The sequence below is a fragment of the Mytilinidion resinicola genome (genome assembly GCF_010093595.1).
Source record: "Mytilinidion resinicola strain CBS 304.34 unplaced genomic scaffold BDZ99scaffold_6, whole genome shotgun sequence".
NCBI lineage: Eukaryota > Fungi > Ascomycota > Dothideomycetes > Mytilinidiales > Mytilinidiaceae > Mytilinidion > Mytilinidion resinicola.
In genome coordinates this window covers 1,004,090-1,026,875 of record NW_022985442.1, presented here as the reverse complement: position 1 = coordinate 1,026,875, position 22,786 = coordinate 1,004,090, and the positions used below count along the sequence as shown (strand labels likewise).

The 22,786-nt window shown below is 50.4% G+C and overlaps 9 protein-coding genes across 9 annotated transcripts; 6 read left to right on the top strand and 3 right to left on the bottom strand.

The window, feature by feature from the left end:
* Positions 1-1,098: 1,098 nt before the first annotated feature.
* On the top strand, positions 1,099-2,145 carry BDZ99DRAFT_518219 (short-chain dehydrogenase; the record flags this gene model as incomplete). The annotated part of the gene is made up of 1 exon (XM_033725272.1): positions 1,099-2,145. The coding sequence occupies one exon, from the start codon at positions 1,099-1,101 to the stop codon at positions 2,143-2,145; it is 1,047 nt and encodes a 348-aa protein (XP_033579334.1).
* Positions 2,146-2,812: 667 nt separating this feature from the next.
* Positions 2,813-3,797, top strand: BDZ99DRAFT_383835 (NAD(P)-binding protein; the record flags this gene model as incomplete). The annotated part of the gene is made up of 3 exons (XM_033715350.1): positions 2,813-3,406; positions 3,473-3,631; positions 3,708-3,797. The coding sequence occupies 3 exons, from the start codon at positions 2,813-2,815 to the stop codon at positions 3,795-3,797; spliced, it is 843 nt and encodes a 280-aa protein (XP_033579333.1).
* A 947-nt stretch (positions 3,798-4,744) lies between these two features.
* BDZ99DRAFT_265425 (uncharacterized protein) lies at positions 4,745-6,428 on the bottom strand. The gene is made up of 5 exons (XM_033713838.1): positions 5,827-6,428; positions 5,696-5,763; positions 5,418-5,616; positions 4,932-5,362; positions 4,745-4,857 (listed from the first exon to the last, which is right to left on the bottom strand). Exons 1-5 carry the CDS (start codon positions 6,048-6,050, stop codon positions 4,820-4,822), a joined length of 960 nt encoding a protein of 319 aa, XP_033579332.1. The 5' UTR covers positions 6,051-6,428; the 3' UTR covers positions 4,745-4,819.
* BDZ99DRAFT_558316 (CBD9-like protein) lies at positions 6,429-7,515 on the bottom strand (the record flags this gene model as incomplete). The annotated part of the gene is made up of 2 exons (XM_033727228.1): positions 6,429-7,164; positions 7,246-7,515. 2 exons carry the CDS (start codon positions 7,513-7,515, stop codon positions 6,808-6,810), a joined length of 627 nt encoding a protein of 208 aa, XP_033579331.1. The 3' UTR covers positions 6,429-6,807.
* Positions 7,516-8,451: 936 nt separating this feature from the next.
* BDZ99DRAFT_569055 (uncharacterized protein) lies at positions 8,452-9,521 on the bottom strand. The gene is made up of 2 exons (XM_033727846.1): positions 9,208-9,521; positions 8,452-9,154 (listed from the first exon to the last, which is right to left on the bottom strand). The coding sequence occupies exons 1-2, from the start codon at positions 9,210-9,212 to the stop codon at positions 8,635-8,637; spliced, it is 525 nt and encodes a 174-aa protein (XP_033579330.1). The 5' UTR covers positions 9,213-9,521; the 3' UTR covers positions 8,452-8,634.
* A 336-nt stretch (positions 9,522-9,857) lies between these two features.
* On the top strand, positions 9,858-12,057 carry BDZ99DRAFT_265363 (uncharacterized protein). The gene is made up of 4 exons (XM_033713837.1): positions 9,858-10,313; positions 10,363-10,399; positions 10,471-10,827; positions 10,874-12,057. Exons 1-4 carry the CDS (start codon positions 9,955-9,957, stop codon positions 11,987-11,989), a joined length of 1,869 nt encoding a protein of 622 aa, XP_033579329.1. The 5' UTR covers positions 9,858-9,954; the 3' UTR covers positions 11,990-12,057.
* Positions 12,058-13,150: 1,093 nt separating this feature from the next.
* BDZ99DRAFT_461084 (uncharacterized protein) lies at positions 13,151-14,807 on the top strand (the record flags this gene model as incomplete). The annotated part of the gene is made up of 1 exon (XM_033719534.1): positions 13,151-14,807. A coding segment is annotated over one exon (1,340 nt), but the record flags the coding sequence as incomplete, so codon positions are not given.
* Positions 14,808-15,676: 869 nt separating this feature from the next.
* Positions 15,677-18,297, top strand: BDZ99DRAFT_569052 (glutamyl-tRNA amidotransferase; the record flags this gene model as incomplete). The annotated part of the gene is made up of 3 exons (XM_033727845.1): positions 15,677-15,983; positions 16,437-17,831; positions 17,885-18,297. The coding sequence occupies 3 exons, from the start codon at positions 15,677-15,679 to the stop codon at positions 18,097-18,099; spliced, it is 1,917 nt and encodes a 638-aa protein (XP_033579327.1). The 3' UTR covers positions 18,100-18,297.
* Positions 18,298-18,531: 234 nt separating this feature from the next.
* On the top strand, positions 18,532-22,678 carry BDZ99DRAFT_265269 (uncharacterized protein). The gene is made up of 5 exons (XM_033713836.1): positions 18,532-18,801; positions 18,917-18,943; positions 19,004-19,147; positions 19,219-22,182; positions 22,246-22,678. Exons 1-5 carry the CDS (start codon positions 18,673-18,675, stop codon positions 22,354-22,356), a joined length of 3,375 nt encoding a protein of 1,124 aa, XP_033579326.1. The 5' UTR covers positions 18,532-18,672; the 3' UTR covers positions 22,357-22,678.
* Positions 22,679-22,786: the final 108 nt, after the last annotated feature.

Sequence of the window (22,786 nt, the reverse complement as noted above, 5' to 3'; positions counted from 1 at the left end):
TATTCGGAATGCTGAAAATACTATGAAGCTCCTCACGCAGTGGTGAACGGGTGTACGGATTTCTATGACGAGGCATTGTACTTCCTCGCCATGTGCTGCTCAGCCTTGGACAGTCTTTTCCTTCTCAATCCCAAACTCTTTTGAACTTAGAGTGGGATGGTCAGAAGGGATTTTAGATCATTTAAATGACGACTCGAAAAGGTCTAACATAGTCGATCAAAAGGGCAATACTGACAACAGATATCGAATCTCTCCATCGCAAGCCAGGACAGATATCTACCTAGTCTTGTGAGGGAGGCCGATACTCTGTCTCAATGATACCAACTCTCACGAAGCCTTTGCCAGGCTTTGGTAGAGACTATGTACCCAACGGAAGGTAAGAGAGGGACTCGTTATGCCTATGGTGGTGGAGATTCTCGTTGTCTTGCAGGTAGCAGTCAAAGGACATACACACGTTCATGTACGTTGGTGTGTCATCAATAGAGTCGAGCAATAGGAAACTTCCACTGGACAAAACGCACTATGTATGTCCTATTCTTGTACACACCTGCAAAAGGGCGTAACGGTGATTTGAGGCCTGTGCTTCGTGGCGTGAGGATCTCCAAAAGCCGTGAGATGTTCTTAACGCCGACTCTACACGGCGCTGACGCGAGCCATGTTTACCATCCGCATTATCACCGCCTCGACGACGCTGGTAGCAGAACATTACCGCGCGGACTCGTCCGATTATTCCCCATCCGTTAACGGATAATTCGAAGTTTAGTTTCTTCGCTGGCGGAAGTCATGACGACTGACGGCCTGAAACCATCTAAGCGCAGGAGTTACAGACGACGCTTTAGGCTCGTCCCACTAATGCCCACCACGATTACATGCAGGCGCTCTTAACTCCGCATGTATATCCTTAGAGCTACTTGAAGAGTAAGTGAAGTGTCTGGTGCATGGTGGTGTATATAGACCCCTAGATTCTTCTGCATGGCTGCTCGTCTTCTCCGCATCATAACCCCTCTCCTGTCAAACATAAAACCAACAAGAATACGATCCTCCACCTCTTCTCACATTTCTCAATATCTTCCTCTACCATTCAAAACATACCGCACTATGTCTCGCTACGCTGCCGCACATGCCTCTCCCAATGGAGCCGGTGATGCTCGGCCCACTGCCATCCAGATCCTCGAGGACGAAAACCTCATTGGCAAGCTGCCTGACAAGGTTATGCTCGTTACAGGTATCTCCTCTGGCATTGGAATTGAGACATTGCGTGCGTTCCATGCTACCGGTGCCCACGTCTTCGGCACTGTTCGTAACGTCGCCAAAGGCCAGGCCGTCGTCGACAAGATCCTAGCCAGCAAGATCCCAAGTGGCGGTCCCATCACATTGATCGAAATGAGCCTTGATAACCTCGAGAGCGTGAGGAAAGGGGCGAAAGATATTCTTAGCAAGACCGACAAACTTAACATTGTGGTCAACAATGCCGGTATAATGGCGTGCCCATACGGCAAGACCGTCGACGGCTTCGAGACGCAGTTCGCAACCAATCACCTCGGTCATTTTCTTCTCTTCAACTTGCTGAAGGACACTCTGCTCGCCTCTGCGACGCCCGATTTCCCTAGCCGTGTCGTCAGCGTGAGCAGCATCGGCCACCGCGCAGCCAGCGTCCGTCTTGACGACTACAACTTCGAGAAAGAGGGTAGCTACAGTCCCTGGGCCGGTTATGGACAGTCGAAGACAGCAAACATATGGCTCGCAAACTACATTGACCGCCATTACGGACCGCAAAACTTGCACGCCACGTCGTTGCACCCAGGAGGCATCAACACGGGGTTGCAGGTTCATCAACAGGAACTCGTCAACTTGATGAAAGACAACCCCGAATGGGTGAGGTCGGTGAAGAGTTCGGAACAGGGAGCTTCGACGAGCGTCTATGCGGCGTTAAGCGAAGAGTGGAAAAACAAGGGAGGAAGGTTCCTGGCGGATTGCGAGGAGCAGCTTGAGGTAGGCAAGAAGCCAACGTCGGCCCAAGCTGCCAGTGCAGCGAAAGGTGCGGGCCATATCCCCAATGATGATGGGTACAAGTCTTGGGCGTATGACAAGGACGGGGAGGAGAGGCTGTGGAAGGACTCGCTCAAGATGGTGGGATTAGAGTAGATATGTGGGGCTTGATATCTATGGAATCTTAGAATAGCTTCCTACACTGCTATGTCATAAATTTCATCACTCCTTACTTCTGCTCTGGTATCCTGATAGACTTTTGAAACTCCAGATACCATGAAAGCTCAACGTAATAGAAATAAAGCTACCATTTGACTGACCGAAGACATGCTAGCTAATGCACTCCATACAGTGGTGTCGAGCGAGCAAGTGTATATCCCAAGCAGTGAAATATCTTTGTACCCAAACTTATGACCTAGTCTAGTACTGTACAATGAAAAGTCTAGTAACCTTCGCCTTCATGATTTGCGCGAGAGGCTCCACACCTGCTGGCTCTTAACTACCTAGCCCTTTCTCTCTCCTGCTCACGTGATTCCCATTTCCCATCCACAGCCCCCATTTCTATCCGTGCGTCGATCTCCTCTTAGTAAACGCACAGACAGGAATAGGGAAACCACTCACTCAGTGCTCGACACTTTTCTCATCCATGCCAAGTCTTTCCCAAGTGAGTCTCCAGCAGCAAAATCCTTTCTCGTCGCTTAGAACTACTCGTTCCTATTCTACTTCCAAGTTTCACGACGTCACACCTTACACAACGACCAGATGTAGAACCACCGCTTCATCATACGCTCAAATCCCAAAGCCCACTCATCATATTCTCATGATGGCACCATCTCAACTCAGAGGGCAAGACCTCACCGGCAAAGTCGCCGTCATAACCGGCGCCTCCCGCGGCATCGGCCGCGCTACCGCCGTGAATCTAGCATCCAGAGGCTGCTCTATCCTAGGCACATGCTCGAGCCCGCAAACCATCCACTTCATCGACGTGCTCGAAAATGAGATCGCCTCGTGGTACAAAGCCGCCAACCAATCGCAAAGCTCCAAGATCAGAGGAATCGCCGCCGACATCTTCTCGCCCACGTGCGCGCAGACTATCGCCGACGCGCTGATCCAGCATTTCGACGGTCACGTGGACATCTTTGTTAACAACGCGTCCGATTCTAGTGCGGGGACGCTGGGAGAGCTGACGGTTGAGGAGATCCAGAAGAGTTTGGTGGGGAATGTGCAGACGCCGGTGCTGATCGTGGATGAGCTGGTGAAGAGGAAGATGTTTCGGCCCGAGAGTCGGATCATCTATCTTTCCTCGATTAGGTCGAGGCAGCCGTGGGGAGAGCAGTTGATATATGCGGCTGGGAAGAGCGCGGGCGAATCGCTGTGTAGGACGTGGAGTCAGGCGTTTGGGGGGAGGGATGAGAAGGTTAATTATCAGCCCCATCTCCCAAAGCAGGACTTGCGCTTTGTTTAGATGCTAATTCACTTTAAGTTTGCCTTCATGGCTGGGACGACGGCGAATGCTGTGACGGTCGGCTTGACGCAGACGGACTCGGTGATGATGTGCCCGCCTGATACTTTGGAGGGCTTCAAGCAGGAGTTCATGCCGCTGCAGAGTATTCCCAGATTTGGGCAGCTGGAAGATGTGTCGGTGAGTGTCACATTACTGGCTTAAGCGCTCGAAATCCTTCTATGCATGCTCGATACTGACGGAACACGTCAATCAGGACGTGATAGGGATGCTATGCAGCCGTGATGCCCGATGGATCACGGGCTCGGTCATTAGTGCCAGCGGAGGTGGCATAAAGATCGGTTGAGTTCTTGGAACTAAATCCGACTCTTCTCTTCTCTTCTCGAGTACAACGAAGCGATAACTAACACGAGTATTGATCGCGTGATTCAGGGCGTCGATCATAATGTATTGATACTCCCGATGAAGATTCGAAGGGCCCCTGATCAAATAACTGAGGTGAGCCTGAGCGTAATATCTAGATCCAATCTAGGGTGTCCTCCAAAAACATGCCAAAATCGGTTTCAAATCGCGCGGACTGGCCCACCTTTATACATCTTAAGGCCGCCAAATATACCCTAAATCCATGATCTGATATGGGGCGTCCTCTAATAGTCATCCAAAATCGAGTCGAAATTGTACGGACTGGCTCCCGGTTATACGTCTTGGCACTTCAAACTTTACCTCGATCCCACGGCCTAGTTTAAGGCGTTCTGAAAGCTGCCTTCTTCCTTTGTCTGGTTTAGAACGTCGTGAAATTTATGTTGTTTCGTGCTCCAATATCGGGTGTCCTCCAATAGTATGTCAAAATCAAGCCCAAATCGCACGGACTGGCTCCTCTTTATACATCTCAACACCGCCAAATATACCCTAATTCCGTGGCCTGATATGGGCCGTCCTCCAAAAACATGCTAAAATCGAGTTCAAATTGCACGGACTGGCTTCACATTATACATCTCAACACCGCTAAATATACCCCAAATTCATGATCTGATTTGGAGGGTCCTCCAATAATATGCCAAAGTCGAGTCCAGATCGGACGGACTGGCTCCACTTCATACATCTCAACCATGCCAAGTTGAACCCAGTGCCCTGGTTTGATTTAGGTTGTCAAGCAAATCGCATCTCAAAAGTGACTGAAATCGAGCGTCGGACGGGAAGCAAAAGCCAAATAAGCTAAATCAGGCGGTGCGATGCATCGGATTGACCTACGTTTAAGACATCAGACAAGTGCCCCGGTTGTACATCTCGACGTTCCCTTAGCCCATTGCCCAATTCAACCTCACCCTCATCCCAATACCCATTCCTTCAAACTCCGCCACACCTCACCTACTTCTCAAAATCGCTGCAGAGCGGGAACTTATAATCTACTCCATCATTAGCAATCAATCCACCTACACATCCCCATTCTCCCGACCCAAAAAGTAAGAAAACCACTCACAATCCCCCTCCGGACTCTCCCACAAATCCTCGCTCCTCACGAAGCACCAATCCGTCGTCTCGCTCCAAAACGTCTCATTCGGTGCCGTCGACGCTACTAAACACTGCAGCCAAATCTGCGTTCCGAACTCATACGCCCGTTCCACCGTGCAGTTCAGGTGCGGACAGCTACGGCAATAGGCGTAGTCCTCACAGACGGTCACGTTAATGAGGTAGTTTGCGCTGCGGATTAGTAGGTGGGGGATCTCCGCGGGCTTATCGGTGTCTTCGGGGTCTGTAGGGCTGTCAGGGGAGTCACTTCCACTACGATTCGCGGCGTTGATGAGCTCGAGGAAGGGGATCGGGCCGCAGAAGTCGAGGGCAGAGGTGTTGGCCGGGTGGGCTAGGCCGATTTGGGCGACGTAGCAGTTTTGGGTTGTTTTGAGCCACATTCTGCTTCTAATCAGTGGCAAGCTTGATGGAGGGGAGCGAAGCGAGGTTTTCTTACGGGTCATTAATCACAGTGCTGGTGGAGTCGTTGGTCCAGCATGTTACGGTGATGTCGGTGTTTGGTTTGAGGTAGTGTACCGTGTCGACGCTCGTGGAGGGTGTGATGTTGCATTCGGTGTCGTACTTGATGGTGGCGGATTGGGTGGTGATGTTTTCTTTGATGGGCGAGGGACTGCACGGGGCGAGAGTAGTGCTGTCTGGGAAGGTTTAGCATGTACTTAACATGTACGAGGGTTGCTGGCGTAGGTAGAGCTTGGAAATATTGACTGAACTCACAGCTACCATTATACAGAACCAGATCGTATTGCGTGACGTAGCATCCATCACTCGTACCTAACCATATACTAGACTCTCAAGCTCGTAAGTCTTGCATACTCAGGCCATCATTATTTTGAGGATTTGCGCACGAGTCTCCAGAGATTTCCGTTCCTGTGGTGAAGCATGTCAACGTCACGTTCACGTCGGAGTCATAGTACAATTTGTTGGGACAAAGCACGTATGGGCACGTCTTGCACTCCGTGTTCACTCCATGTTCGACGGTGTTGTTCAGGTATACTTTCGGGACTGTGGAGATAGCGAAATTGAATCTTGATAGAATGAGGATCGAGTGGAAGGAACTATAAAAGCGCATCCTGGGTCTGGCGATGAGCTCGCTTGTAAAATGCTTTAAAGCCTTTGACCGTGGATGGAAAAAAATTCGAGCGAGTGGATGATGGCCTTTGCCTTCGTTGTCGATGATAAAAGCTCAAAGAGCGTCTTCGAACGCAGAAAACATATATCACCCATTGCGTTCTGCTCACTCCACCACAGTGCGCAGAGTTCAATGTAGTGGCACGGTAGCACAAAACGTAATGCAGAATAGAGAGTGGCACAGGGGCCCGAGTTCGCGTGATGTTGTACCTCATAAGATATATTGGCGTCGGGATCATCCTAGAAAAGGTACCGTACGTGTTTACCGACACACTCAGGGTCAAGGATGAATGTCCAAGTTCAGGCTGAACGTAACCTTGCTGCAGGACCTTGGAAATCAATACATATAGTGCCTTGCCAAAAGTCTGGGCGCAGTTGCTTACCATCATATTAGATAGTTTTACAAGATGCAAAGTCCCTGAAAGCCTAAATCGGAGGAACTCTATTCACGGACAGTCGCCCTACTTGCCGCCGTTGGTAGTGCTTCAGCACCATATCATAGATCGGGACAAGATGAAAAGGACGGCGAGCTCGAACTTGTGCCCTAGTACTGTAGGTATGTATTTGCAGGGAGGCGAAACGAGTGTCACGGCATCGGAACCAGCCGAGAAAGGGGATTCTGTAGCTGGTAGAATCATACTCACAGTCGCATATCCTTTATCAGACCATCGAAACGCTCAAAAGAAATCCCGAACCACTCAACAAGCCTTCTCGGTCCTCGCGCTCCCATTCCCGGCCAATGCTGCCCACGTTGCATAGTCTGCGCTATTCGCCGCCTCAAAATTCACGCCATGATTTCCCTGGTTGGCATGATGATTGAGGCTGGGTGCATGATTGCTCGCACTCACTAGAGCCGTAGTGCTCATCGCCCATCCTATCACTCCGACGCTCGAGTTTGAAGCGAAGGTGGTACCGTCACTGGCGATACAATTTCGACGGAGGAACGTGTGCGTGTAATGGGTACTGTTGATGTAGGTGCCGCTGACGATGGGTGTCACGGCGAACGTGCCGTTAGCTTCAGCGGGGGAACCGTAGGTTCTGTAGTCACGTTGCAACTCAGTATGCCGAATATATTGAATACTGCACAGAGCGCGAGTAAACTTGGTAACTTATGAGGTCTTTCTAAAAGAAGACACGAGCGAAGTTCCACTTGGCCATGCCACAATGAGAAGGCTGTTTATCATCGGGCCAGCTAACGAAACACCTGCGCATCCAGTGCCTTTGCCAACGAGAAGGCTGATGGAGTCAGTGGAGGGCGTTTCGGGAAGCGCGATGCCAAAAGCAAAGCCAGCGGTTTCAGTGTGAGTTTGAAAAGTTATGCCGGATTTCGAATCGGTGTATGATGAAGACTGCTGGGCGGATGCACCAAGGGCAAGCGCGCGAAGTAATATGGTGGACAGCTTCATATTTGCAGAGAAATATAGACAAGTATGGGGCATCGGTAGGGGGGAGGGAGATATTGTCTGGCTTTTGCAAGAGTGTGAGGTGATATAAATTTTGGCTTTTGCTCAGGTATCGCGCCTTCTTCTCATTCTTTCACGCCATTGCGCTCCCCTACCGATGACAAGTTTGCTAGAGCACTTCGGCTTCATTGTAATGAGCACTCAGGAGACATTCAATGTACCCAGAAGCTGATAGATGAGAATGAGGTTTTAGCGCAAACCTCATTGGACATACCCGATGGGTACCTAGGCATAGATATCGGCATATGAGCAGATTCGACGGGTTCATACCTCCTACCAGGCGCAAATAGTGCATGGAAAGCATACATTGCTCGATTTTCATGTTGATTGTTTCTGAAGCATCGCGAAACAAAATGACGTTGTGTACCAAGCGATTGGTGTCAACTTCGCTGGAATATGAAACGAGGCCTATTCAGCCGATCTTAGCAGACTAGTCATACATACGTTGAACATAATAGCACTTACTAGAAATAGCCGCACGCAGATCTCAACGCATTTGCTTTGGCTTCACATAAGCTGCTCACAGATCGCGACAGTTTCAGACGTCGGAATCTGATTGAGGTAGCTGTTCATGCATGCTAAAGTAACCTGGACAAAAGGTTTGTGCACTCTTGCTTGCCACTGTCAGAGGCACTCCAGCGAATTATTGGAATGCAGAGAGAATGTATAATCCTAGATAGCACGAAGTGGAGCGAGGTTAATAGTTCTCAATGAACCTATCTTGACGTACGTTGGGGTGGATTCGCATATCAGAAGAAATCTAGAGGAGCTTTCACGAAAGAGTCTACAAACTCGTGTCCCAGCACTATTAGTTCATATCTTATGAAGTACGTCATTCAAAAAGGAGCTCATTTTCCACTGAATCGATTTGAAAGCTAAACCCGATCTTCAATGGGGCTTAGAGCCCCAGCGCATCCCCACTTTCGCTCATCATGGACCTACAGCTCGTTTGATGCCTTAAGAATACACTGAAGTACCTCAAACAAGTAGACATTTGCATACGTGCTAATGCCCCGGTACAATGGGAACCACACGGAGCGTCTCGGTCCACTGTCCAAAGCCCTACTGCACTTTCTTCAACTTGCTATCTCCAGTGGGTCCTCCGACACCCATTCCGTACTTGTACACCAGGTTTGCTCCAAGGTACGCTGAAAGACAGACCATAGGCAATGCCACAGCTCCACTAATAACGGTGTTCAGCGGTTCGGGCCTGTAATCGGTAGCAGTGCGCCTCGTCCACGCATTGTACACATTCCCAAAAACAACGAGGTCGTTCAGTGCAGCGTGCGCGATTCCAGTCAAAGCTTTTGAGGTCTTCACTCCATTGCGTTTGATTAGCGGCATCAGCTGTGCAATGCCGGTGACGATGGAGGGAATTGCGGTGATTATAGCGAGTATGTTGGTGTAATATGAGAGGATTGGAATGGTTGCGAGGTAGATGTTGACGTCGGCCTTCTTTAGGGCTGAGAGGATAAGCGGGCCTGTGGTAGAGTTGGTCGCGGCCGCGTAGAAAAGATCGAGGAGGCCACTGAGGACTGTGAAGGTAATGGGGAAGTGGACGGTCGCGGGGTGTGCTGGGTGGCTATAGTGTGTTAGCTGAGTTGAACGTATATATCTGGGAGCGTTGCTTCTCACCCCATCGTTGCGGTCTGATGAAGTCGGTTGAGAAGCTGAAGGAGTAGTATAATATGTCAACTTGTTTGATACAGCGAGTTCAGTTGATGTGAGTAAAAGGAAGAGCGCGATTGGTCCCACATATCTACCGCGTAGCTACCTTTGTACCCTTGCAGATGGACTTGTAATGATGACGGCTGCATCCGGACTGTAACTCTCCCATGGCGCCGGGTGTCAATTTGGAGATATCATTGCATATGAAAGCAGCTAGCAACCGTTCGAGACATGCATTTCGGCGCGAATAGAAAGTGTGACGAGCAGCACCATGTGTCAGATCATCGACGGCGCGATGAAGCAAGAGACGGAGGCTGGCGTGGTGGGGATCGCGCTGCTAACGGGGCCAGTGCCACTACACTGCTGGTAGACTAGACCTCAAATGACGAACCGCATTCTTGATGATTTTCTCCGTACCGTAGGCTTGCTTGCCTCTTGTAAAACATCAATCCATCAATCTTTCTATGGTTCTCAGATACTAGTACAGATCAGGATCCATGAACTGAGAGTGCGGTTCGGTGGACTGGGAGGACGGTCATCAGGAACCTTGAAGGCCGGCCCCCAGCCAAGCAATAGAATACGAAGTAGTGGCTGTGTGGGCTGTGGACTGTGCATGATGACGTCCGCCTCTGGTTCCATCTCTTGCATCTCATCTCATCTTTGGGATATTTTTCCATTATCTCGTTCGCGACATGCCCACAGTGAAGAGTCGAAATGGACCAAGCGAAGGGGTCTCCTGCTCTGGTGGACTGGCATTCTGATGCCTACTGGAAGAACCGTCGGCTTTCGCCCGAGCAGCTTCAAGTCCACGATATTCGCTTGGAGGGATGGCGGGCAGATGTTGGTCCGATGCTTGAGATGAAAGAGGTGTTGCCCTCAACGCTGTTGCCGGACCTGGAGAATCGCGACAGGCTTCTTAATTCTATGCGCCTAGAAGAGGCAACCAAGAACCGGAATGAGCAGACCCAGTTAAAGAGTCTCGCCGCTGAGTATGGATGGATGAACTGTTTGAGAAGCCGTGGTGTTCAGGAAAACCTTTCCGATCCCCCTGATCTTCGGAAACTTCGGTGGATGTGAGTCAAAATGATGGCTTCATCGAATTTTCTTAGCTGACGTCTTTAGTCATATTTCAAGCAAATTTTCTGATTACCTTCATGGGGTACGTTCTTCTTGTAGAGCAATTACTAGAGCAACCTTCTCACGCAACCTTGGAACTGACCATACCCTCAGTGCCTCTTAGCCCTTTCGGACTGGAGCGACGATCCATCTGCTGTTGTTGATTCTCTTCATCAATTGGAACATTCCATCTCTCAAAACGAGCGTTTTTCGAAGCACGGGAGGTATTTTGCGCCATTCTTTCAGGATCTTCGCAGTGGAACTCCAAATGAAAAGAGTCATGAAGATACACCAATGCTTATCAGCGTGCCCTTTTTGGACTGGGCTGTTGAAGGACAGCCACCTCCACTTAGATTTCAAGTGGATCCTCGCGAAGGCTATCAGTCTAGCAAATCAACATCTCATATGCTACGGTCCATATTGCAACATTTCTACCGCCTCGAGGATACTAGCGACCGAGAAAGTCAACAGGTAGGCTTTACATGGCCCTTAACTATGGCTTGTCTTACTCGCTCAGGTTTTTACAAGGCATAAACCATGGATGACTGACCGCGATCTCGACCTCAAGGTCCGCCGTTGGTATGGAAGTTACCCATCCAGCCTCAAGGTCGATGAGCTATGGATCTTGGTTATAGATTCGCGCCACATAGTCACGTTCTCAAGCAACCAAAGCTGGAAGTCTCGATGGCCGCCTCTCCAGCTCGCTTCTAGGATAATGGAAGTATCATTTCGAGGAATCCGGAATTCATTCCTATCCTCGGACAACCAGGATTACACGTCGTCCATCCACGTTATCACCGCCTTGGGTGGTGCTCTAGGCATGTTACATCGAAGCTTTTGGACAGACATCACGCTTTGTCTTTCAGACCGCTATGCCAGCTACCTAGGCCAATTGCAATACCGACTTCATAGAAGTCCGAGCACCAAGCTTGTCATGGATCTTCTCCAAGTCCAGGAAGAACTAAACATCATAATTCAAATCATGGATCAGCAAATCGAGCTGGTCACAGATCTTCAGACTGCATATAACGGAAATACAAAAACGAAACGAGGACAGTCGCGCAGCTCCACCAAACCCTACCGCCATCATGCGAGCGAGTCTTTATCCCATCCAGACAGAGCAACATATAGGCAATATTCCTTCTCTACGCTCACAGACCCAATTTCCCAGCTTTTGGAGAATCTTCAGCGCGAATACGTTGACTTGTGCGATCTTCGCGAAAACAGCAACGCTCTTATCAATCGTACGATTCAGCTAGTCAACATTCGTCTCGAAGATCACGGTAAAGCTATTCTGGTGTTCACCATCGTCACCATAATATTTCTTCCTCTCTCCTTCGTCTCCAGCTTTTTCGGGATGAACTTTTCCGATATACGTAATATGGATAGTACACAGGGCCTTTTTTGGATAACTTCCGGGTCCCTCACAGTCGGTACCGTTGGATTTGCGATATTCCTGGCATTTTATGGCGGTTCTCTCATGGAATGGTTCTTCGGATGGAGAGAAAACAGTCGGCGCCGGGTAAGATCCCCGGACCGTCCCTCCCTACGTCCACTAGAAAGGGGACAGGGAATTTTCAGAAACTTTGAAGTCTTGGATGTTGTTCGACCTGGTCGAAATGGGTTGTTCTAATGTGCCTACTTCTCAACGTGCTCCTTGCACGTGCAGCCTGATCGCATGTTCTGGGTTGTTCCACACCAGGACCACCAAATGGAGCCGTGCTTGCCGCTATGGATACCTCTCTTTTGAAGCCCTTTGTGACACAGAATTAGCCACTCAGCATGCGACAGCGCAAAACTTGCGACAATTTTCTTGTCCCACACGGGTCTGAGTGTTTCAATCTCAGATGCCGACGGGCATCCAAACCAATAGTCATGCGTAGCAAATTCAACCATAGAGTAACGGGTTTGATGTCAGACCTGGGCTTGCTGTGGCTGACTCGAACAGCTAGGCTTTTGACCAAAGACGAGACACAAGTTGCCATGAAGCATAGTTCTCACCCAAACCTTTACAGCTATGCTGCACTGCTTCCAAACCGACTATTGTTTGCGTGAGGATTATTATGGTAAGGATAGTTCTGTCACACACGGTAGCCAGCCGAAAGACAGGTCACAAACAGCTCAACTTTTAAGCTAGACAACCATGTCATGTTGCCTGCACAATCGCCCCAGCACATTCTAGTTGGCCAGACAATCAGGCCGCCGTTTGTCTTAGACCCACCCGGAATTTCTTCCCGGCTCTTGTAATAAGGATATCAGGTCTACCCGTCGCTTCCATACTTTCTTTCCTGTACCATTTGCTTTCGCTAGTCGTCACCGAGATCGATATAGGCTCAACTGATTCGCCCACGGCTTCTCTTGTCGACTCTATCTTAGCAGCATTCCCTGTTCTAGCCATGATCATGGCTTCTAACCCGGTCTTGAAATGGGCTATCATCCGCCAAGGAGGACATGTAGTGCCTCTGATCCCTGCGGATGAACTTCCAACAGAGGTTCAACTCCAAGGCATGCCCCGAGTTTTGACGAAGTCGGAATTATCCGGCCTGAAACTGGAATTCGTCGAGATTGATGCGCCTGTCGTTACGCGTACATATCAGCTCGCGCCTCGTAAGGATTCGACAGTTTCTCCACCAACAATCCCGCAAACGCCTCATGTCTTTCAGGCGCCAGACGCTCTGACGCGTCGCATTGCTGGAAAAGATGTCGAAGAGGTAGCACGGGGAATCGTTATTCAACACAATCAATCTTCATCGTTTCCATTATCTTGGGGCCTTCGCCACTCCGCTGTGGGATCTATGACACGAGAAAGCTGGCGTCCTCAACACCCCAATACCTCTGCCGTCCCAGGCCGCTCTATAAGCGATGCAATAGCAAGTGTCGATCCTGCCATGGCTGAACGGATTGGCTACCTGGGCGCTCGTCCCCCTCCGCCCTCCGGTATTGAGCCCGATTCATCGAAGAAGGTGTATTGTACCTATTGGATTCGGACAGGCGAATGCGACTACATGCAGCAAGGTTGCATCTACAAGCATGAAATGCCCGGCGTGGCCAAGCTCAAGGAACTGGGCTTCAAGGAAGTGCCAAGGTGGTGGAAGGAGAAGAATGCGATCATACCAGGGCAGGGCGTGCTGCGTCCTGCAATCCGAGACCTTTCGTGGATTCGTCGCGGCGGCCGTTCGGCTGGGGCTGGCTCTGACAGTTCGAGCGATGAAAGCGATGGTGCACAGAACGTCCGACCTCGAAGGCCGTCGACATTCGCGACGATTCCCACGATACCAACCGCTACCTTGAAGGCGAAATCTTTGGAACTACGAAAGTCGCCTCTTCTTGAAGACATTCCTGAGTTGACAGCATCTCCCTCGTCTAGTCAAGATGACTCTAGCTCTTCGACCACAAGCTCCATACCCCAGATGCCTCCGATGTCGCAAAATCACCGAGAGGAATCGCAGCGACCAAAGCCATCTTCAAGCTTGGGTGATGTTGATCTCCTATCCCTCGAAGATGAACATAATCAGTCATTGGATGAAACGATATGTCTCATTCCTGATAAACCTCCTCAACAAGCTTCTGGTCGACTTCAACAAATTTCCGATCGCTATGAGAATCATCGTGCATCCCAGCGGACTGCTTCCGGGGAGTCCGGAGTCATAGAGTCGACGGTCAATTCTCCAGCCAGGGCTTTGAAGGCTCGCGTGGCACACCCTAGCACTTCCCGTGCTGGCCGCAATGTACTCACCGAAGCCGCATCACCTCCAAAAATTCTGCCACAGGAAAGGCGTGAGCGACGTTTCAAGATGAAGGAGGTGCCTAGCACTGGACTTTCCACTTCCAAATTTGCCGAGGCCGCTCAGGAGGCCCCAAAGGCAAAGGTTACACTTGCTCCTAACAGTCTCGGCGGCGGCCAGCAAGCACGAGAGCATCTCACCGAAGCTCAACGCAATGCTGTTAGACATCAGCAGATCACTCATCGTGCTCCACCGGAGGCGGCAGATGCACCAACTGGCAGCATGAAACGCCTATCTCCCCCATCCAACTCCGGAGGCCGCAAGAAAGCCACACCCAAAACTGTCACTAAAAAGACGACATTTGTTCCTGCGACAAAATTCCAAACCGCTGCCCTATCTACGAAGCTGACATAGGCTTGTCAGGTAGATTGAAGGTGAAAGATGGACATGGACAGTATTTCGGTATGCAGCTTCTGTCACGACGCTTCTCGTGTTGGGCGCTAAATCAGTCGAGCTGTATGTTGGCAACTTGATATATCTTGGGAGGGTGTATTTTTATCTGGCTTTCCTTTCTCTGCGTACGCTTTCACGACCATGGAGGATAGAGGGTATCGGGATCTCAGTATAGATGTATCTGATGATTGTAGACATTTGGGTTTCGGTTCTATAGACTCAATTCATTTTGCTCTCGCGAATAGCTTTTTCAGTCCTATGCTTTCCTGTAGTGACATGTGTGATTGTACTGTTCATCCTATAGTCAATCAATAGACTTGTATGCTAGAAATGCCCGGTCCAAATGTGATCGTGGAATATCAGGCTTAGTCTACCACACGCTCTTGCTCTTGACTCTGCTCACCTGAAGTCTTGTCCATGAGGGAAACACGGTCCGACAACTCCGCATGCATGATTCATAGCAATCAATGACGAACTCACCGATGACATTTGAAAGCGCGATGCCGCAAGCGGAAGGAGAACTGCCTCGCTCGTGGGCGTCTTTGCGGGGAACGACGATAAGCTCCCTGTCTCTCACAACCACCCTTCATCGACTCCGCCCGCTCGGGTGGCAGCCTGCATCCGACAACCCGGTTCCCAAATCCTTCGTGTCGTCTTGCGAGTTCCAGCAGGCTGCGTCATCGAATTCTCCGATGCTTATAGGCCAGAATACCGCTGCTTTGCTATCAACGCAGGCAACCTTGGCGCCATCATGAATCCATCGCTCACTGCATTCCAATGCAGGACCTACAGGCCGAAGGGCGCAAGTCTTGCCCGCTTCACCCAAGCTCCAGGTACCTAGCTTCGGCTACGTACTTACCTTTCCACGTTACCAACATGGATTGCAGACCTTATCGACGAGACTGTGGGGTGCCGATATAGCGGCGCTGACCGCATGTCAAGGATTTTGCGCCAATTCACCATGATTTGCAAATCCTATTAGAATTAAAGATGAGCATGGGTAACAGTGATCCGAGCTAAGATGAATAGTTCATCCGACGTTTCCTTTGCAGAGACTCAAATACTACAAGAGCAGCGGGTGTCTTTGGGTATCATATTTCTTTTTCGCCAAGTCGCTCACGGAGTATATACTCCCATTCAATATGGGTCCAATCGCTCGGTTCCTCAGTGTCATACTAAGCACCTCATTCACTCATGTCTATGCTGCTTTCTCTTCATCCGGATCCACAGTCTTTGTAAACGACATCGCATACTTCGTTCCGCCAGATGTCGTAGGAACGCTGCCGAGCAAAATCCAGGACTTCACCTCCAGGTTTCACGGTTCGCTAGGACCTGTCCCTATCACTGTCATCACTATTTCAAAACCTGGTTTCCAAGTCTCGGATTTGTCGGCTCTTGCGGCGAATTTTTCCGCTTCCGATGATGTTTTCCAGGATGGGTTTTTAGAAGGTTAGTGAGATCTCACTATCAAAATTGCAGGGCTTCAACATGTTTCACAATTCACTCAACAATCTATGAGCCTCCCTCTTGACCGTAAGACGGTATCCCTAAGCTTGAAAGTGTCAAGCCTATCGTAACTTTACAGTGACTGGCCATGAGTCTGTGCACACGCTTTTACCACTGTTCGGGGCCGCCCCATGGAGTTGTAATGACCTAGGCGCGATGTCAAGCTTCATACAGCGGAATCCGAGCTGCGTCCTGAAAGGTCGGCTTCTTGGCAATGGAGCTATTCCTGACATTGGTAACTGGCTCTCGAAAGTAGCACTCAAGCAGTGGAATCTGTGTGCCCAGACTTGTGGCCTAGTACCGTAGCTTTACCACCTTTGTCCAGACTCCCAAAATGCAGCACATAAAGCAGCGGCAGATATCGAACCTGAGAAATCCGGAGCTGACTATGTATAGCCCTCTACGTTCAATATACTGGCCATGGCAATCCTTCGGCGCCTCAAATCTGCTCCCAAAACGCGGCCAAAGCGGTCATCGCCAGCAGTACACAAAAGCCTATTCCATCAGGCCCTTACTTTGTCACTTCGGCAGGCACATTGCACAGAGCATACAGACTGTACTCTGATTTTGCTGGCGCTTTTACTGAGACTGCCATCTCGAATTCTGAAGGCGTTTTCTCCGTCCTTCCAGCCGGCATTGTTGGTCAATCGCCAGCAGTTGCGGTACCATCTAGGCTCTACTTTACCAAAACTGTAGATAAACCGCTAGCAGGCGTTCGGCTCGGTATTAAAGACATCTACGACATTGCAGGCCTGAAGACTAGCAATGGCAATCGCGCATGGTACGGCCTATATCCACCAGCAAACAAGACGGCCGTCGCAGTGCAGAAGCTGATTGATGCCGGCGCAATCGTTGTTGGAAAAATGAAGACGAGCCAGTTCGCAAATGGCGAGACCGCAACTGCAGATTGGGTTGACTATCACGAGCCATTCAACCCACGTGGTGACGGCTATCAAGACACTTCATCTTCTTCCTCTGGGCCAGGTGCAGGTGAAGGGTCGTATCCGTGGCTTGACATAACACTTGGATCCGACACTGGTGGATCTATCCGCGGCCCTAGTGAGGTTCAAGGCCTGTATGGGAATAGGCCTTCGCATGGACTCGTGGAATTAACTGGGGTTATGCCGCTTGCTCCAGAGCTTGATACTTCCGGACTGCTCACTCGCGATCCCGTTCTCTGGACCGCAGCTGCCAAAGCCTTGTACGGAGACAATATCACCGTGACGTCGAAGTATCCCTCTCAAATACTTACCGTCGAGTTCCCGGAGTCTGCAGACGATATCGCTGATGGCTTGATCCTTGACTTCCTGGCCAATTTGACCGACTTTCTCCAGGCTAACGTGACTGCATTTAACTTCACCACTGCATGGGCCGCCGCCAACCCCTCCGCCGCTGATATTAACGTCATCTTGAACACCACCTACCCCCTACTCATCTCCAAGGAGCAGATAAAGCTGGTTAGGGATCCGTTCTACGCCGACTATGCTGCTGCCCATAATGGACGACGGCCGTTCATCGACCCAACCCCCTTGATCCGATGGAGCTACGGTGACAACTCGTCTGCGACTATTGAAGAGGCTGTGGCCAACAAGACTCAATTCATGGACTGGTTCAATAGCGAAGTGCTTGCTCCAGATGCTGCGACCTGCTCTAGTAGCTTGTTGCTCTACGTCGGCAGCGACGCGTCTACTGTCTACCGCAACGTATATTGGGATTCGCCGGGAGTCCCCTTTGGGTTTTCGAGCGGCAGGATATCGGTCTTCTCTGAGGCGCCGGACTTTGTGGTTCCGAGTCATTTCTCTCCTCTACATGATGACGAACTTTGCTGATAGTGACATTCTTAGTTGGTCAGGCACCGTACAACTCGACTGTAACCCAGCACGTTGAGTATCTCCCGGTAACCGTCGACATGATGGTGGCAAAGGGGTGTGACGGCATGCTGTTTTCGTTGATAGAAGCCTTACTGGCTGCTGGAATTATCCAGGTCGCGAAGACGGGATATAGCGGCATTGATGGTGGAGAGGTCTTGCTCAAACGGAGCTTAGAGTTCGAGCAATGAAGAAGGCCCTCTAAATGATAGCGCGCAGATGCGTGCACCCCATCCAAAAGGTATTACAGAAACCCAAGGACAGAGGAGACCTAATAGATGCCTGCCTTAGAATGGTAGAACCTTCTCTCCGTCTCTCATTTGCTCTAGAGTGCCCCAATAGCATGTGCAAATAGGAGATCGAGACGTAAAAATACGATGTGACTTGACGAATGTATATCTCTACAAGTGCCCTGAAATCCACGTTTCTAGGCAAATCAAATCGCCGGCGCGAATCAAAGGCTCCTTAAGAAGGCAAATCTGATAGTGGAGTTCTTGAAAGAGGCTTACCTCCTGATTCGCCCGTGCACCCAGCCCTGAGGAAAGCCAAGACCACTTACGCGCTAACTAAAAGACGTGCATTGCCCTCCACCTCCATTTCCTTACCTACTTTCACACCCACCACGACTCCCTCGCCGTCACGACGCGTAGTCCCCCACCACCAAGCTCACAGATCCATCACGCCAGCCATCAGAATCACGACCGCGCGTCAATTCTGTCTCTCATCAAGCTTTACCTGTATTGCGTAGAGCCCGTTCGGGCAGTATGGCTCCCTCGCGCAGTCGCAACACGCAGGTGGATTCCACGGATGTCTCAACCGCCGACGTGTCCATGAACGAGGATACCGAGATGACCGACAACCATGCTCCTACCAACGGCGCTACGAAGTTCGGGGTAAGTTCTCCCCTGGTGAAGTCGCGATGTGGCAGGGCGGTCTGCCTTCCGACCGCGTTTACACAAGATATCGGACGAATTATCTCAATAGTTATACTGACTTACAGTTCAATAGTACTACCAGGACACGCCAGATTACACGGTACGCGTCTTTCCACGCCCCTTCCCTCCAACGCGACACGATATTGACGAGTGATGACAGGACTCGGACACCAACCCGAACACCACAGCTAGCAGCATAGCAGGCGATGCGCAGGGCCCGGATGGGCGCAAGCGCCGGTCAGAGGCGTTCCAGATGCGCAAGAACATGTTTGGCAAGAAGCACGACCGCCTCGGCGAATCAAAGGTTAGACTGATCCTTTGAACATGTCGCAAACTCCTCTACAGGTTATACTAACGCGTATCATGGCTCTATAGGATGATGACTCTATTAGACGCTTCCGATACCTACTCGGTCTTACAGACCTCTTCCGACATTTCATCGACTCAAACCCGAACCCCCGGATCAAGGAGATCATGGCGGAAATCGATCGCCAGAACGCCGAGGACGAGGCTAAGGCGAAGAGTAACAAAATCCGGAAGGGCGGCGCTGCGGCAGAGCGACGTAGGCGCACAGAACAGGAAGAAGACGCGGAGCTCATCCGCGAAGAGAAGCGTGGCGGTCATGACGAGACAGTGTTCAGGGAGTCGCCAGGATTTGTTCAAGGCGGAACCATGCGCGACTATCAAGTCCAAGGTCTCAACTGGCTCATCTCTTTGCACGAGAACGGTATCTCTGGTATCCTAGCAGATGAGATGGGTCTTGGAAAGACTTTACAGACGATCTCCTTCCTGGGCTACCTACGGTTTGTCAAGGGCATACACGGTCCCCATCTTGTGGTCGTTCCAAAATCCACCCTGGACAACTGGAAGCGCGAATTCCACCGCTGGACCCCGGATGTCAATGTGCTGGTCCTCCAGGGTGCCAAGGAAGAGCGTCAAGCGCTCATCAACGAGCGACTGATCGACGAGAAGTTCGACGTCTGCATTACGAGCTACGAGATGATACTGCGTGAAAAATCTCATCTCAAGAAATTCGCCTGGGAGTACATAATAATTGATGAGGCTCATCGCATCAAGAACGAAGAATCCTCTCTCGCGCAAATCATCCGCGTTTTCAATTCCCGCAATCGTCTTCTCATCACTGGAACTCCGCTTCAAAACAACCTGCACGAGCTCTGGGCTCTACTCAACTTCCTACTTCCGGATGTTTTCGGTGAATCAGAAGCGTTTGATCAGTGGTTTTCAGGACAGGATGAGGATTCCGATACCGTTGTGCAACAACTTCACAAAGTGCTCCGGCCCTTCTTACTTCGTCGGGTCAAGAGCGATGTCGAGAAGTCACTATTGCCAAAGAAAGAGGTCAATCTTTATATCGGCATGTCGGAAATGCAAGTCAAGTGGTACAAGAAGATCCTCGAGAAGGATATTGATGCCGTTAACGGAGCCGGTGGGAAGAAAGAGTCGAAGACGCGTCTACTCAACATCGTCATGCAACTCCGCAAGTGCTGCAATCATCCCTATCTCTTCGAAGGCGCTGAACCAGGTCCACCCTACACGACCGACGAGCATCTCGTCCAGAACGCAGCTAAAATGGTTATGCTTGACAAGCTTCTCACGCGCATGAAGCGCCAAGGTAGCCGAGTCCTCATCTTTTCCCAGATGAGTCGCGTGCTCGATATTCTCGAGGATTACTCGGTCATGCGCCAGTACCAATACAGTCGTATTGATGGATCTACCGCCCACGAGGACCGTATTGCAGCCATCGATGACTACAACCGAGAAGGATCCGAGAAATTCCTTTTCCTTCTTACCACTCGTGCTGGTGGCCTAGGTATCAATCTGACCAGCGCCGACATCGTTGTTCTATTTGATAGTGATTGGAATCCTCAAGCAGATCTCCAGGCCATGGACCGTGCTCATCGTATCGGTCAGACCAAGCAAGTCGTTGTCTTCCGTTTCGTCACTGAAAACGCGATTGAAGAGAAGGTTCTAGAACGCGCAGCTCAGAAATTACGTCTTGATCAGCTTGTTATCCAACAAGGTCGTGCACAGCAACCTGTCAAGAATGCCGCTTCCAAGGATGATCTTTTGAACATGATACAGCATGGTGCCGAGAAGGTCTTCCAGTCACAGGGCGGTGTTGGTGCTGTCGGCGGTTCGACAGACCTCACAGATGACGATATTGATGACATTCTCAAGCGTGGCGAGGAGCGTACCGCAGAACTGAACGCCAAATATGAGAAGCTCGGCCTGGACGATTTGCAGAAATTCACGTCGGACTCTGCCTACGAGTGGAATGGCGAAAACTTCCAGCCGCGGAAGAAGGACATCGGCATCAGCTGGATCAATCCTGCTAAGCGCGAGCGCAAAGAGATTGGCTATTCTATGGACAAGTACTATCGCCAGGCCTTGATGACAGGTGGTCGGACCGCGGATACGAAACCCAGAATCCCACGAGCACCAAAGCAAATTCAGATCCACGACTACCAGTTCTTCCCCGATGAACTGCACAACCTCCAAGAGAAGGAGACAGCCTTCTACCGCAAGGAGAACAACCTCAAGGCACCCCTAGCAGAAGGCACTGATGAGGACCTCGAGGCTCGTATCGCCGAACAGGAACTTGAGCAGCGAGAAATCGACGATGCTGAGCCTTTGACCGAGCAGGAAAAGGAGGAAAAAGTTAAGCTTATTGCGCAAGGTTTCCCGGAATGGAACAAGCGCGACTTCCAACAGTTCCTCAATGGTTCCGCCAAGTATGGTCGTCACAACTATGAAGGCATCAATGAGGAAGTCGATGGCAAGAACACGGAAGAAATCAAGGCGTACGCCAAAGTTTTCTGGAAGAAATACCAGCAAATTGAGAGTTGGCAGAAGTATGTTGGCATTGTGGAGGCAGGTGAAGCAGCGACTCGGAGACTGGAAGACAACCGCAAACTACTCAAGAAGAAGTTGGGCATGTACAGAGTCCCGCTCCAGCAGCTCAGGATCCAGTATACCGTCTCGACCACGAACAAGAAGGTCTATACCGAGGAGGAAGATCGCTTCTTGCTCATCCAGATGGACAAATACGGGATAGAGAGCGATGGCATCTTTGAAAAGATCCGGGACGACATTCGCGAGTCGCCACTGTTCCGCTTTGACTGGTTCTTCCTCAGCCGTACACCCCAGGAAATCAGCCGACGATGCACCACTCTTCTCACTGCTGTCATCAAAGAATTTGAGCCTGAGGCGAAGACCAACGGTAGGGGTCCTGGGAAGGGCAAGCGCGTCGTCGAAGAGGATGAATCGGAGGAAGAAGAAGATGCTCCAGTCAAGAAGAAGGTCAAGAATGGCGTCAAGGTAAGGATCTCTCTTGAATACAACCACATTGTTAGTCCGAAGCTAATTGATCGTCAGAACAAGCAACTCGATACCATCAAGGGCAGCAAGGCTACTTCCGTTGCCACGTCACGAGCGGCGAGTGTCGTCTCCAATGGATCTGCTAAGAAGGGCAAAGGAAGGGGGAAGAAATAGCCACGGTTCGGCGCAGTGGGATGGTCAGGTTCCTACTACAGTACTCCCTTTCTTTTATCACTTCTTAAGTGTACCTTGATATAGGATGGCGTTTGGCACGAGCATATGAGCGTGTATGGGGTGGGGACTCTGTTTGACATGGGAGTAAAACTCAGGAAGCATGGTATGGTGTCTTTCTCAGGGTGTTAAAGGCCCTGGCTTTTTCTTTTTGTATGTCCTGCTGTTAGGACAAGGCGACCGCATGGTCTAGTATTGCGGAATTTGATCAGCTTAGAGTATAAAAGTCGAGATTATGCCTGTTTGAATGTCTTGGAGATGAATCCATCCAATGGACGTTATACGAAGAGAGATCATGGTGATTGTACATGCTACCAAACACTTACTGCCTGATGTATTTTAATGCCTTCAGGAATCTGGAGTGCCTGTAATG

Coding starts and splice junctions, on each gene's coding strand:
- BDZ99DRAFT_265425 (XM_033713838.1), bottom strand. CDS start 6,050: ATGCGCTTTTATAGTTCCTTCCACTCGATCCTCATTCTATCAAGATTC. Junction 5,617..5,695: donor GGTTCTGTATAATGGTAGCT/GTGAGTTCAGTC, acceptor AAACCTTCCCAG/ACAGCACTACTCTCGCCCCG. Junction 4,858..4,931: donor GGAGAGTCCGGAGGGGGATT/GTGAGTGGTTTT, acceptor ATGATGGAGTAG/ATTATAAGTTCCCGCTCTGC.
- BDZ99DRAFT_265269 (XM_033713836.1), top strand. CDS start 18,673: ATGGCTCCCTCGCGCAGTCGCAACACGCAGGTGGATTCCACGGATGTC. Junction 18,944..19,003: donor AGGACACGCCAGATTACACG/GTACGCGTCTTT, acceptor GAGTGATGACAG/GACTCGGACACCAACCCGAA. Junction 19,148..19,218: donor ACCGCCTCGGCGAATCAAAG/GTTAGACTGATC, acceptor ATGGCTCTATAG/GATGATGACTCTATTAGACG.
- BDZ99DRAFT_265363 (XM_033713837.1), top strand. CDS start 9,955: ATGGACCAAGCGAAGGGGTCTCCTGCTCTGGTGGACTGGCATTCTGAT. Junction 10,314..10,362: donor CTTCGGAAACTTCGGTGGAT/GTGAGTCAAAAT, acceptor TGACGTCTTTAG/TCATATTTCAAGCAAATTTT. Junction 10,400..10,470: donor TTTCTGATTACCTTCATGGG/GTACGTTCTTCT, acceptor CCATACCCTCAG/TGCCTCTTAGCCCTTTCGGA.